We start from the raw sequence: 14,340 nt of genomic DNA on the forward strand, positions 1-14,340 counted from the left end.
GAAAAAGCAACATGAATAAACTAAACCAATTTTTTTTAGCAAAGTGTTTTCTTCTGTTGATGAATTTTTATAATAAAGAAAGATGCTAGATTAAGAATATTTCAGCACAGTAAATCGCCATTTTATCTTTACTTTCCCGGTTAAAGCACTGTAATATTAATTGGAAACATTATTTAGTTACTCGGCTTGTTTTAATCTTAGAAACAGTTCTCAATGTGTTTTTTTCAAACAGCCATTTAACATATAGCTAAAGTTTCGTGGTTCATCGTTTTCACTGCAGAACGATGTATTCGATATGAATATTGTTATCGGTCACGCTTCATTGGTATGATTAGAAGGACATCTGGATTTCAAAACTTGGACCTAGATCTTGTGAAAGCTGGTGCTGGAGGAGAAATCTAAACATTATCGCGAAATAATTGATGCATTTCCCGGCAACACTGATGTCTGTCCCCTCATGACTGACATATGGCTAGAGTCAGTTCATATATATACTCTTTCTCTTATATGCAATGTTTTTCGTATCGACCTTCTATTTTATTACATATTGGTATATTCCCTGAGATTTTCCGTATTTAGTTTCTCCGGACGTTACAGACTTTTTCGGATGCAAACAATGATGCATTTCTACGAGAAATATGAATAAATAGTTAGTTGCGCGTGTAAAGACGAACGGAGGCAAAGAGAGCCTGTAATTTATATTGCATATTACGCTGAAAGATATATATCTATATATATCTATATATATATATATATATATATATATATATATATATATATATATATATATATATATATATATATATATATATATATATATATATATATATATATCTTTCAGCATAATATGCAATATAAAGAATTAGTTCGAAGTGGGTCCGCCTTGCGAACTCCACGTTAGAATTTGGAAATTGCAATATGAGCCACAAGGTAATTAGTTGAAAAGCTTAATTAGTATACTTTCTTGTTAGTTAGCCGATTATGCTTTTCAATTTTTTTTGCAAGTAATGTCTGCTTTTTCGAGTAGACCAACTCATCAACTAGAATTGTGCTATCTGCCACAGGCAACGTTTAAAAATATTTTGAAAGTGTGCGCTGAAACACCCTGTATGTCGCCCCCCCCCCCTCCACCCCTAATGTGCCCTATTGTATCTCGTGTTATTATTGATTTAAATGCTATTTCTTCACCGCATGTTGACACAGATAACTCATGCGTGCTGCCACCGTGTTATGTCGGTTTGTGCTTGCTTCTGCTTCCCCTAACGTCCTCAAACTGCACTTTCTTGTAACTTTTTTGTCTGAAATTAATTATTCAACTGACTGGGATGATTACATTGGCTACTGCGTTTTGCCTCTGAGCACGAGGTCGCAGGTTTGACTCCTGGCTGCAGCTGCTGCATTTCTACGGGGAGGAAATATAAGAACACTCGTGCACTTAGTTTCAGGTGCACGTTAAGAACCCCCGGGTGGTCAGAATTAGTCCGGAGTCTTCCCCAACGGCCTCTCATAATACCAGTGTTCCTTTGGGACGTTACAATTAATTAATTAATTAATTAATTAATTAATTAATTTGGTAGTGCTGTGGTAAAATCTTTCCGACTGAGAGAGAGAGAGAATAACTTTACTGAATTGGAGAAAGGGGGGATAGGGGATTCGGAGCTTGATGGATGGGGCCCCAAGTCCAGGGCTCCACTGGCTTCTGTCGCCAACCGAACGTCACCCAGAAGAGCCTTCTGCACCTTCGGGCCAGCTTCTCGGCTTTAAAGACGCTCTTGAGAGGCTATTAATTTTCGCTAGCGCTTGTAACCGGAGTTCCAAATAGCAACAACACGCAATTAACTGGCGAGCTTTAGCGTTCCAAAGCAACGCAGAGGCTGAAGCGGACGTCGTAGCAGGGGCATCGTAACCGATTGATTTTGACCACCCGAGGTTCCTTATGAGCATCCAAAGCCCATTAAACGTTGGTTTTATTGCAGTAGCAATAACACGGACGCTCGAGGTGCAATTGCGCCGTCGGTGCCGCAGCTGCCGCCGCTGTCGTGCTGACCCGCTATGGACGGCCCAGGAGGGGCTCGTGCGCGAAGGGTTATAAGGACACTCCAAAGACGCGGACTGCGTTTGGGTGCAAAAACGACAAAGCGAAGCGGACGCACCCACATGCTTCGCTCACTATGTCAGTCCTTCGCCTTTCGAGTTATTCTAACAAATTTCGCTCCCGTTTTGACGGGGCCGCCATGGCAAAGGGCCGTACCTGTGAGCGGTACTCCGCAGCTGAAATACAATTCTGTTGAACCGCCCCGGCAGTTCAGTATATGCCTGAGCCAGCGTTTAAAACATCAGTTCGATAACATTGCTTTCAAGTAAATTTATCGTGCAACCTTGACTATCATGCACAAGATATCTACTTTCCTAAAGAAGGCCAACAAGATAAGATATCCTTAGCTGGAAATAATGTTGAGATCACGTAAAGAAACTTTATGGTGCCAGGACATTGCATGTTTAAATTGTGAATAACATACATAGTGTTTTCTTTATTTTTTCTTCTTTCTTTTTCAAATGCCGACCTGAAGCCTTCTCTTGAATCACATTTAGCCCAGGCAAGCTACTCGGACATAAAGCGCGCCAGAAGTCTATGAAATTCTAAGGAATATATTTTATAACGCGAGCATTTAATATACGAAGTCTATTTAGTTGACGATTGTTTATTATACGACGATGCGAACGAACAAATATACGTGTAGAAGTCAGCCTCCCATACGGTAGTACGTGTTTCCCATTGCTTAGAGAAATGAAAGGGAAATAAAGCTAAAATAAATTATAAGTGAAAGGATGTGAAATGACACGACGAAACGTCCTGAAGAAATTTGCTTTGAACTAAAGTTTGACCAAGGCATAGAGCTGAGGAAGCATCACACATATACGCAAAGAATTTGTTCTCTTAAATGCAGTGCAGCAGGGATATACGGTGTGGACCAAAGATGGCTCACAGGTGGGCGGCTTGTATGTAGCCACACTTTCATCAGGTAGTGGCGCCTTGTTGAGCGCAGGCCATATGTTCTGAAAAAAAAATGAAGCGATATGAGAAATTTTCACAAGAGTCCTGCTCACAACGTACCTGAAAGCGAGATACACTGGCTAGGTTATACGCACGGTACTCGACAACGCGCAGCGCGAACCAGGCACCTTGGGCCGAATTTACGAAGCTTTTCGTTCGTAACGGCTGTTCTTCATTGGCTGATCGCCTTCGCTAATAATATCTACTACGTCACTACTGGCTGGCACGAACGCTTTATCGTAAGATAGCTTTATGAATACGAGACCTGGTCTCCAGAGAGAGAGAAAACAAGGATAGGAAAGGCAGGGAGGTCAACCAGAACAGCATCCGGTTTGCTCAGGAGAAATACTTGAGTAATGCTCATACCCATATCACTTTAAGATTTCTGGTACTATGAGGAAAGACATGAGTTTCGTGATGCTTGAGGTAGAAATCTGATAGGGAAAAATTACTCCCAAAGATTTAAAGTCAAATTGAAGTTGCTGGCGTGGCTGGATTACCAACGAGCTTCGCCCCCTGATGCTACACTGGTACGTTTGGATAACATAAGCGTTCGTGTAACGATTTTAGGTGTTTCAGTTTGTTAAATTCACCATATTTTGAACGAATAGCGATCCCGGAAAAAAAAATAAGCAACCTGAAGTAAACGCACGAGACATTACCTAGAGCGTTTCCTCAGTAGTTCATTCTGACCATTCAATGTTCATTAGTAAACATGTCAATACGAGCTGCTCGTTTAATGATGTGGCTTTGCTTCAGTAAGTCAATGAAAATAAATAGAGGGGTCTTCGTCGTATGCTGGCGATGGCTACTTCTTTGTGCTTTCTTGGTAAGTAATCTAAGAAAAATGTATCAATCCTTGTACTACTTAATACCAAAATAAAACAAACATTCGCAGGCACACGACTAAAACTGCCGCAATAACTCACGGCGCTGTGGCAGCCAATATTCCTCATTTATGTCACTGTTTTCTAAGAAGCATTGCATTGCACTTGCTGCTTTACAATTTTTAAACGTTACTGCTTTCGTACATGTAGGCAGATGTATGTTAAGTACGCGCTAAAGGCGACGTATATCACACTTAAGTCCTTTCGTTTCTTTAGGATAGTCATTCACGTTGATTGTGAAAGCTGCTGCATTGCGGCTTGCAAAATACGTGTAACACATTGTGCACTAGCTTGCATTGGTAAAAACAGAAAATTCTAAGAATGACATGTAAGGTCATTAGTAAAATGAGTGAACACGGCTTGCAACGGCAATAATTATTACTACGTGGCGCTCAGGGGCACCATGAATCATCGCCTTGCAGTGCCAAGCTGAGAAATCTTAGACGGATGTTAGAGAAGGAAAATTCTACTAGAAAGATGTCCCTCGCATTATGCATCACGCGCCGCATTCTCCACTTAAAGCTACTAAAGATATGCTAACCCGCCGCGGTTGCTGAGTGGCTATGGTGTTAGGCTGCTGAGCACAAGGTCGCGGGATCGAATCCCGGCCACGGTGGCCGCATATAGATGGGGGCAAAATGCGAAAACACCCGTGTACTTAGATTTAGGTTCACGTAAAAGAACCTCAGGTGGTCTAAATATCCGGAGTCCTCCACTACGGCGTGCCTCATAATCAGAAAGTGGTTTTGGCACGTAAAACCACATAATTTAATTTTAATTAAAGATATGCTATATAAAGAAGAGCGAGCAGTCAAAGAAAAAATACAGGAGAGACGTGTTAGCTTTGACGGTAGTCGTGGTTTGTTCAATGTCTCTTGATTTAACCATTGCGAACTAAGAGACACGTCATGCACTTCATGGCGTAAAAAAGCCGATGTTATGTGGCGAATGACAGCCTCACGTGATAAGTACCACCTTCACCATACTGAAATATACGTACATAAATGAAAGTGGGACCTGTGAACATTTAGAAGTCATAGTGACCTAGGGCATTTCTGACGATATTTTGCTATCTTATAAAAACCCACACCTTATGTAATGCCCCTTCGGGGGACGTTAGGGTAATAAACTGAACTGAACTGGACATGTGGATGAACGTTCCTTAGTCCACGGGCGTGTTCCGCCTAGCGGCGTAATATGTTTCTTTTTATTCTTTTTGTGACTGATTTCTTAAAAGTGTCATCGGACAGCCAAGTCCACGCGTTCTCCCGATATTAAAAATTATCTAGCCTTTCACTTTCACCAAAAGTAGCATTTTAATGAAACGAAAGTCACAGTTTCGCCCCAAAAGCGAAGCGTTGATTCCGATAGCAAATTATTAGACATCTATACGAAGTAAACTTAGTAGTTTTGTCCACCGTATAAATTGCAGTAAATATTCGCTTACTGTTAATAAATTATCAAGCATGGTATCAAGCTTTGCACATGCGAACATAGAACTCGCTCTATGGCCGCTGACACTGGCTGTCAGAACGCTGGTGTAAGAGCGACAGAAGCGGCTAGCGAACGCTTCGTGCTGCCTCTAGCTTCAACGCGTATCCGAAACTTACGATTACGGGACCTCCAACGCTAGGCGCGTGAGAACATAGCGCACACGAAGCGACAAGCAACGGGCAAGTTAGAGTGGGAGACGCGGTCATCTGCCTTCCCCACCTCTCTCTCTCTTTCGCGCATTACACTGGACAAACGGGAAAAGGGCGCGCATTAAGCCACCATCCTTCTCGGCTCGCCCTCTCATGCTTTTCTTTCGGACCCACTGCTTACGCCACCGCGGGCCCAATAGACCCCATTGTGCCCCGCACTTAGACGCACTTAGACTTTATGCATAACATCACGGCGACGCCGACGGTGGGCATTCGCCTGGAGTGTCCCTACAATTGCTACTGCAAATAATGAAAGAAACTAGTAAGTATTACACCACCAGTTAATTGCTGATAGCGTTCAGGTAATTGATTCATGGTTCTTAATTCTGCCCCACTCTCTTTCTTTCTCGCTGTTCTTTTTTTGTTTTCCATTGGGTCACCCTTTGATTTGCTGAGTTACACCTTCGTTCTTTCTTTAATTACCTTCATCATGTTTGAGGTTAGTGAAGTATGATTCTCCTTACATAGACGTTGCGCGTGGCAAAATACAGTTACAAGAAATAAAAGACTAGCTTTCTTGTATGTACCTGTACATAAAAAAAGAGACAGTAAAACTATTTAAGTAAGTATTTCCTCAAAAAGGGAGATTTAACGTCGTTTTTATTTAGAAGCTTCGTACTCTTACTTTTGACCCCGTGCAGTGCGTAGAATGTTTCGCCTCCAGAAGGTCACGCGAGAGGCAAAGCACGCTTTACAAGATAACAAGTTAAACGGTCGAAGGGGTCATTTTTGATATTCGGAAGCATTCTACAGGAGGAACGGTGGTGCTCCGCGGTTTACAGATGTGAAGAAAAAAAAACACCCTCTCTTCTCGGCATTGTGGAGAGGATCGTAAGGGCGCTCGGGTGAGGAGTTGTGGACAGTGCGGGATAGTGTTGTCGCCGAAATTCCGCTAAGCACTGATTGGTTGCGAGGTGTAGCGTGGTGAAGAAAAACCCTCTCTCTCTCCTCGGCGTTGTGAAGAGGATAGTGAGTGTGCCCGCATGAGGAGGGGCGAAAACGACGATCTGATTATGAGGCACGCCGTAGTGGGGGACTGCAGATAAATTTTGACTAACTGGGGTTCTTTACCCTGCTCCCAATGCACAACACACGGGTGTTCTTGCATTTCGCCTCCTAGAAATGCGGCTGCCATGGCTGGAATTTGATCCCGCGACCTCGGGATAAGCAGCGCAACCTCCCAAGCCACTAAGCAATGAAGACAGATGAGGAGGTGTCCACAGCGCTGAAAAGTGCTGCCATTGAAATTCTGCAAAGCACCGATTGACTGCGGCGTGTGGCGTGATCGCATTTCCCCCTCTTCGATGAACTTCGCCTCCGCTCCGGATCTCATTTGCCCTTGTTACGTTCATGGTGGATGATGATGTTATCGGTACTGTTAAAAAGATTATTAGCGGCGCATTCATTTTTTGGTGATGATTGAAAGCACTAATACATTTATAAATCTATCTTATGATGGATGTGTAATTAGGGATGACATGATTTATATGTTACAGAGATACAAGCTTCAATTATATGCTGGAGATTTATGTGTTATATGTTATAGAGATTATTACGAAGATTAGCCCGTACCCTGCTTGTGGCACATATGTAGTGACCCAAGATGGCGTCAAGGAGGTTCATTGGAGAGCGGAACATACACAGTAACACATACAGAGTGACTCAAGTTGGCGTAAAAGGAAAACGGTTAGATCCGGACATAGAAAGATACCGGAAAGTACGTGAAATATCCTACGAATGCTAATCGCACTAACGAACTGACAATGCGAAGCACATGTCTTTACACATGCAAGTGTATACATGTTCACTATTCTTTGATTCCCTAGACTCATGTACAGAACATTGAGATCCTACTGACTGACTGTTCTTGTGGTACTTCTGTGATGCATTTTGTTACAAATTCCAATACACTAGTGTGTGCGTTACAGGCGACCAGGGGGATCATATCTTCACCTTGCCCTTCATAAAACACACACTGCCCGTGTGCGTCCGGTGATCAAAATTTGGGTATTATGCCGTAATATTGCCAAATTTCCTCACAGTGAAGGTAAATTAATAGTATGGCAGACGCGGATTAGCAAAACCAAAAGTAAGATGAGACACCGAGAACAATAAAATGGTTTCCAGTCCCCGCTGTGAAGGTGGTTGGACAGCGAAGCTCTAAACGACAACTAGAACGATTTCCCATTGCGACGTAGGTTGAAATTATTCATGTGGCGAGACTCACATGTACTTTACAGAATTATTAGTCTGAGATGTTTCGACGGCCTGCGACTTGGCTTGCATCACTACTTCGTGCACCTACAAAGAGTCGATCTGAGAGAAGAGAAATTCGCCTCGCCTCGTATGCACGCTGCTCTTCAGGCGCCCTCACTATACGTGGCGTCCCCATAGTGCTGCCAAAATAGGAATCAATTGCTGGGTGGTTTCTTCTTTTACGTACGAAAGTGTAGTTACGTCACTCCCTGCTTCGTATGCTACAGTCAAGCTGCCGTCGCCGCGAAAGCTTGCGCAACAGTAATCTTTACAGGGAGACGTATGCGGGAACGCTACATGTTTCGCATTGCATGTAGGCTCAGGAACGCCTTATGAGCAATTATGCGGTTCGGATGCTTGTTTTGAGCTTGTTCTTTATTGAAACTTATGCTGTTATATATTCGTACGCGTGATTCCAAAGAATGTATGCACTGCTCTCGTCGTTTTGCTGAGTGCTTGAAGCCTCTGCCTTACGGGGTTATGAGCCATAGATGATGATAGTTTGCTGTTGATGCTACGCCACGAACAAATCCCGGAATCCTAACCATAGGCAGCTTCGCAGTAAAAGTAGTATGCATAATGGTTGGCTGGTTTGCCAGAACGTTCAATAGAATTGAGATACCTTTTGCTGAAGAAACCCGAAGTGCTTGAGTTTCATTAGCACCAACGTGTCCTCGTAGAAACCTCAAGCAAACCGTCTTGCGATCCACTGGGATAAGGTGTCCAAATAATGTTTAGCATTTATATTTAACACAGTTTTGCCTGTGTGGCAACGAACATGTCTGATTTGCTGTCGTCTCGGGGCTATAACCATATAATCATATAATTAAGCACCAGCTTAGGCTTTCTGTCTCTTACGCCATTCTCGCCATGGTTAACTGCTGCATGAGTTCCTTCATACCCACTACATTCGACGACGTAGCGTTTTGCGTGTTCCCATTGACCAATCCAGAGGAAGTGGAGGTGACGAAACTAACTTGGAACCAGATACGTATCCAGTCACCATTTTGTTTACGTCGCACCGTTTTCGAGTGCACAAAGCGATTTGAAGAAGAGACAATGTGTCAAGTACATTTTTTTTTGTCACCGTGGCGCATACGGGTAAATTTTACCCGACCTAAGGACAAATGTGCTGCTGTAAAGAATCTTCCCAAAGCAGAACAGTTAGGCCCGGCCAACGACAAGCAGTTGCTGCAACGAGAACCTTTGCAAACGCATGCCCATAGCCTTTGCTTTTCGTTAGCCTTGTTTGATTTCATCTTCATTAGAATCTGCGCAGCTCAATTTATGGTTATCGATCTAAAGTTAAGTCCTCAATCTATAAGTAAGTCCACCGCAGGACGAAGGTTTTGCAGGTTGTTTATGAATTGTATTTCTCTGGCGCCAGCTAATTGCATCTTATGCCTGCAGATTTCCTTATCTCATCGTACTATCTGATCCTCTGTCATCCTAAATTGCGTTTTTTTTCTCTCGGCAACCATATTGTTACTCTAACCACTTACTTCCTTGCAGCTTTGTATGATATGCTACCTCCCCTGCACTTTCCCCTTCTTTCTATTAATCTCAACCTCTACTCAGTATATGAGCTACACTCGTTTGCTCTCTAATACGTATAGACTGACGTCTTCTCGCCTTTTAACATTACTCCTATGATTTTCCGCTCGACCTCTCGTTGCGCGTCCCTTTGTTCCTTCCCTGAGTTTCTCTGTTCTAGGTTATTTCTTTGTACTGGTGGAACTGCGCTAACTGTATACTTTATTTTTCAAGGATAACGATTTGCTGCTCTCCGTAAGTTGAGATCGCACTCTATTTGCATAGAACGACAGAAAGCTGAGCTAGTTGGTAAGGATTCATTATGCAAAAAAAAAATGGTGAGGCGTGCGTACAGGACACAAGAGTAGAGAAGTAGAGTAGAGTAGAGCGCTCGTGTTGTCCACTTCTCTACTCTTGTGTCCTGTCTGCACGCCTCACCTCTTTTTGGTCTATTTGTGATCTCACGGGATGGAGATAACGTACATGCACAATGGTGTGAAGCGCTATATGCGTATCAGCATATTCTTATTTGTCTGGAAATTTTCTTCTTATAGTCCGGGTCTTCTGTGACTGTCGGACTTACATAAACTAACACTTGCGCAGCTTCTATAGGCTTACTACCAAACGCGAGCTACTGTTCTATTGCCAGGCTACTGAACATTGCTTAACGGTTCAAGTACGCAATCACTTGTTGCAAATGATCTCCAACACTTGGAGTAGTATGTCAGACAAACAGACAGGCTAGCATATCAAGCATATCATTAAAACCTCTATCTATCTATCTATCTATCTATCTATCTATCTATCTATCTATCTATCTATCTATCTATCTATCTATCTATCTATCTATCTATCTATCTATCTATCTATCTATCTATCTATCTATCTATCTATCTATCTATCTATCTATCTATCTATCTATCATGATAATCTTATGAGTGGACGATAATCTTATGGACTGCCTATAAGGGACTTTACGTGTTTTTGTCTTATCTACACTGTGCTTATGTGTTATAGGAGAGATGTCGCGGCCGTTTTGTCTTTATGCATAAGTACATGAAAGAACATTTGTGAAGTTTTGCTCTCCTGTGTGGTGGGTGACCGTCACATAATTACTGAACTGTGCTTGCGGTGCTGGTGCCCGTAGAGTTCGTGTGTTTATAGTGATTTTTGACATTTTATTCTTAATTTTCATTTTTTTATTGTTGCTGTTGTAACGAATTTGGGATTTGGGGATAACCAGCTCTAACGTACCTTTGCTTTTCATGCTTCTACATCTAGAATATAAAATAAAGGACAACGACATGTGCAAACCGAAGTTTGCTGCGATAATTGCGCGTTGCTACTTACCCTTATACCTTCTCTATCAGCAATCTTAAACACTTTTTAAAAGCATTCATTAATTACCCTTGTTAAGATTGTCTCCTTGCTTGGCACCCTTTATACTTTTATTTTTCTGTTTTTCCTGTGAAGAACTATGGGAGCTAAGTCATTTGCTGTAAATACAGTAAGAACCCGCACGTCATGCGAACTGGAGTCTAAAGGCAGGAGCGACGTTGAGACAGACGAAAGAAAAATAAAGGGAACTTCGGGCCCATATTAGCCTACCAAGAGAGAGAGAGAGAAAAGAAAGGGGAAAGGCAGGGAGGTTAACTAGATGGGTAGATCCGGTTTGCTACGCTACGCTGGAGAGAGGGGGGGGAGGGGGAGGTAGAAAGTTACCTCACAAATCTTTATCCACACCACACTCACAGCTCATTAACTGACAGCGACATTGCCGTAATAGAGCGTCGTGGCCTGTGTGTGCTCACACTGTTTAGCAATACTGACAGTAAAACAGGTGAGATGGTATTAAAAACCACGTTCCGACGCCTGGAAAAATATTTGGCCATTGAATGTAACCGAAATATTCCTTCGTTCTAAGATCTCGAAGAAGTGTTCGTATGATGTCTTTATTTTTGTTATTCTACCAACGTGTGATTTCTTCCGCCATTCGTAAAGACGCCGCACGTTTTGTTCCAGAAGCTGACGCATGGGCGCGGGCTGAGCGGTTGCCGGAGTGGAGTCCCGACCGCGAACGGAGTGCGGCGGCGGCTGCGGCGGCGAGACAAGTATCCTGGTTCGGACAAAGTGAGTGTCCTTCTTGTCAAAAAATATTCGGCATAAATGACTACTGGATTACTTGGCAGAGGGGTAACGCCTAGGGGTGCAGCTCGGACAGAACTTATTGCTTGGCTAGTTGCTTCATACTTAGGTGGAAAAGGCGCGAAACCATGAGAAGCAACGACCGTTCAGGAAAGAGTGCCACTCGCGACTAACCTTATTATTCAGAGTAGACGGGTACACTTTTTTTTAGATTACCAGCGTGCGCGAACACATTTGCGCACCGAAAACACACCAGAAAGCAAAGAAAAATTAAATTGCCAAAATCAACGGTTATTCCACCACATACGAGAGGAAATGATATTCGTTGCTGCGCAGGGTAATAGAAAGCGTACCTGTTTGTGTATCTGCGTTAAAGGCTGTACCTGTCTGCTTTTCATTAGGTTAGTTGCGAATGACGCTCTCTCCTGTCTCGTTGCTTCTTAACATCGCTTCGGGTCTTTTCCACCGTGAGGACTGTCTGTTGCGATTGTCTACTTTAGTGATTATTTATTTTGGGCTACCTCCATTTTCCAGTCGCCACCGCTTGTAAGGAGCGATTTCCGATTGGGAGTCACCACGTTTGAAGGAACGCTAAGAGTGTAATGTCAAGTTAGGTTATAATTGTAAATTGCGCTTCTCTAATTCCACGTGACACGGCCACCTTTTCTGTGAGCTGCTGCGCACTTAGTAATCCAGGAAAGAGGCAAGACCGAAAGACGGGTGGCAAGGCCACTCGAAAGTTTTTGCAGTACTCGCTGTGAAGTCATGGATTTGGCGACAGCGTATACGCTGGTGTAGTTAACTTCTCGTCACTGTACGCGACTACGTTGCCTTCTAGAATAATGAACCGAAGAGCAAACCTGTAGTGAGTTGCTTTCGAAAACTTATTTCATTTTCTTTCCTTTTTGCGTCAGCACAACCCCCGAATATAAGGAAATATATTTTGACGTACATGAGGTCGCGCCGACGGGTACGCGCTACTGTTTCGGAGAAAAAAAAAATATGTCGTGGAATTCATAATTTTTCTAACATTGTTCAACTTTTTCCTTACAAATGAATGAAAGTAGAGCTAATAATATTGTTCAGCAAGAGACACGTAATGTTCTACAAGTATAAACTGATCTAGCGGAGCGCCAGAATCTAATAAATATCAGGTATTAAAATGTGGAATTATTCATTTTATCTTCCTTATGATGAAAGCTTCATTTTTTCCTACTTGAAATAAACAGTGGCACAGCTTGCCGCCTACTCTGATCAGCAGCTCCTTACTAGACAAGCTTTTGCCATTACTTCAACTTACTTGCTTCCGTCGCCGTCACGAATGATTGTCTAATCTATTTAATCCATTATAATAATTGCCTATTCCCCCAAATTACTGCACATGTTGCGGTCTTTTTCTTCTTTTGCTTTGCTGTTATTTCTCATACACATGAATTTCAAATCCTTATCCTACTTTTGCTTGTTAATTATCTTAACTTATTGTCACGGTATTGCTATCTCTGCTCTGGCACGGCTTGATTGCTTATTGTGTGCACACATAATGGCTGCATTGTGCCATTTTATTTAATTAGTGCCTTTCCTGCGATAGTCGTTGGTGGAATCGGTGATGTATTCAGATAAATAACACAAAGGGTGTAATCATAAAGAACTACTTTAGTAATCGTGCTTTTTTTCCGCAAGTAGTTTTGCCTTTGGTGTCTGTGAGATGTCCTGCTGCAAAACGATCCGAGTAAGCGTTCACAGTTAGATACACTGGCCCCATTTCTTGCCTGGAACTTTGCGCTTACCATGCGGTATTTACGTATAATTGGAGCTGCATTCATGAAAATTATAGAGCTTCCTTTGGTATCTTCCTGTGGAACACATAATTTGCACCAGTTTAACCTTCAGTGAATCCATAGTCGCTCAGTCTAATTTCCTTAGAAACTCTCTCACCATGCTATTGTTAGTAACTTCTTTCATGTTCTTCCATGTTTTTCCATGCACCCACACTAAAGCGCTTATAGCATTCTCGTGGAATACATGCCTTAAGGGGATACTGTAAATAACTTGGTAGTACAACAAACCTATTGCTAGGATCACCTCTCCAAATATGACCAAATTTTCTCTCTTCTACGTTACGGATCCATGTTAAGAAAGAGGTCTATTTTTTTCGAGAACACAGAAAGAATGCACACCGCACCATAACAATGACACAGCGTAGCTTAAGTAGGTCGCATTTCTCCTGGACGATGTCGTCAGAAGATCTCACACCGAGAGAGGAACGGACACGCCGCAATGATCACCGCCCGCCGCGGTCCACAACGCGCCACATCTTCGTTACCTGAGCGTGCCGCAGTGAGATACAGACCAAAAGCTACAGCTCGACGCGGTGTGGTCGTTATGACAATGCGACACACAGACGGCACGGCGTTGCTGATTCGATTAGGCTGGTGTGTAGCGGACCGTCTCAGCAGAGGGGGAGAGAGAGTATTTGGAATGGACACCATCTTTTTTGGTTAGCGGAATGTAGGTGAGATCCTCATGTGATTAGCGCAATTAGCGCGGGCGAGGAAGATTTCGTCCCTCCATGTTCGCGCGCAGGAGAAGGTGCGCGAGCGAGATCCTGTTGCACGGAGTGTTCCCATGGCGATAGCGGAGAAGACTGTTATTAGAGTCGACAGGAAAGGCAAATTTTCTTTACGTCCGGCTTCCGTTTTTCTCTCAGTTGCCTACCGCCGTATTCGCCAGCTCTGTTATGTGGAAGTTTACTGGCCGTGAG

The 14,340-nt window shown here is 43.0% G+C and overlaps 1 protein-coding gene across 2 annotated transcripts in view; it reads left to right on the forward strand.

The window, feature by feature from the left end:
- LOC142579049 (uncharacterized) overlaps positions 1-14,340 on the forward strand; it is a 106,747-nt gene that overhangs the window by 15,534 nt on the left and 76,873 nt on the right. Inside the window, exon 2 of one of the 2 annotated variants that reach the window (XM_075688871.1) lies at positions 11,457-11,564. In XM_075688871.1, the coding sequence (XP_075544986.1) occupies positions 11,457-11,564 (108 nt within the window). The remainder of the gene's footprint in view (positions 1-11,456; positions 11,565-14,340) is intronic. The other variant, XM_075688872.1, reaches the window with a different exon arrangement.

This window comes from Dermacentor variabilis, chromosome 4 (genome assembly GCF_050947875.1).
Source record: "Dermacentor variabilis isolate Ectoservices chromosome 4, ASM5094787v1, whole genome shotgun sequence".
In the NCBI taxonomy this organism is placed as follows: domain Eukaryota; kingdom Metazoa; phylum Arthropoda; class Arachnida; order Ixodida; family Ixodidae; genus Dermacentor; species Dermacentor variabilis.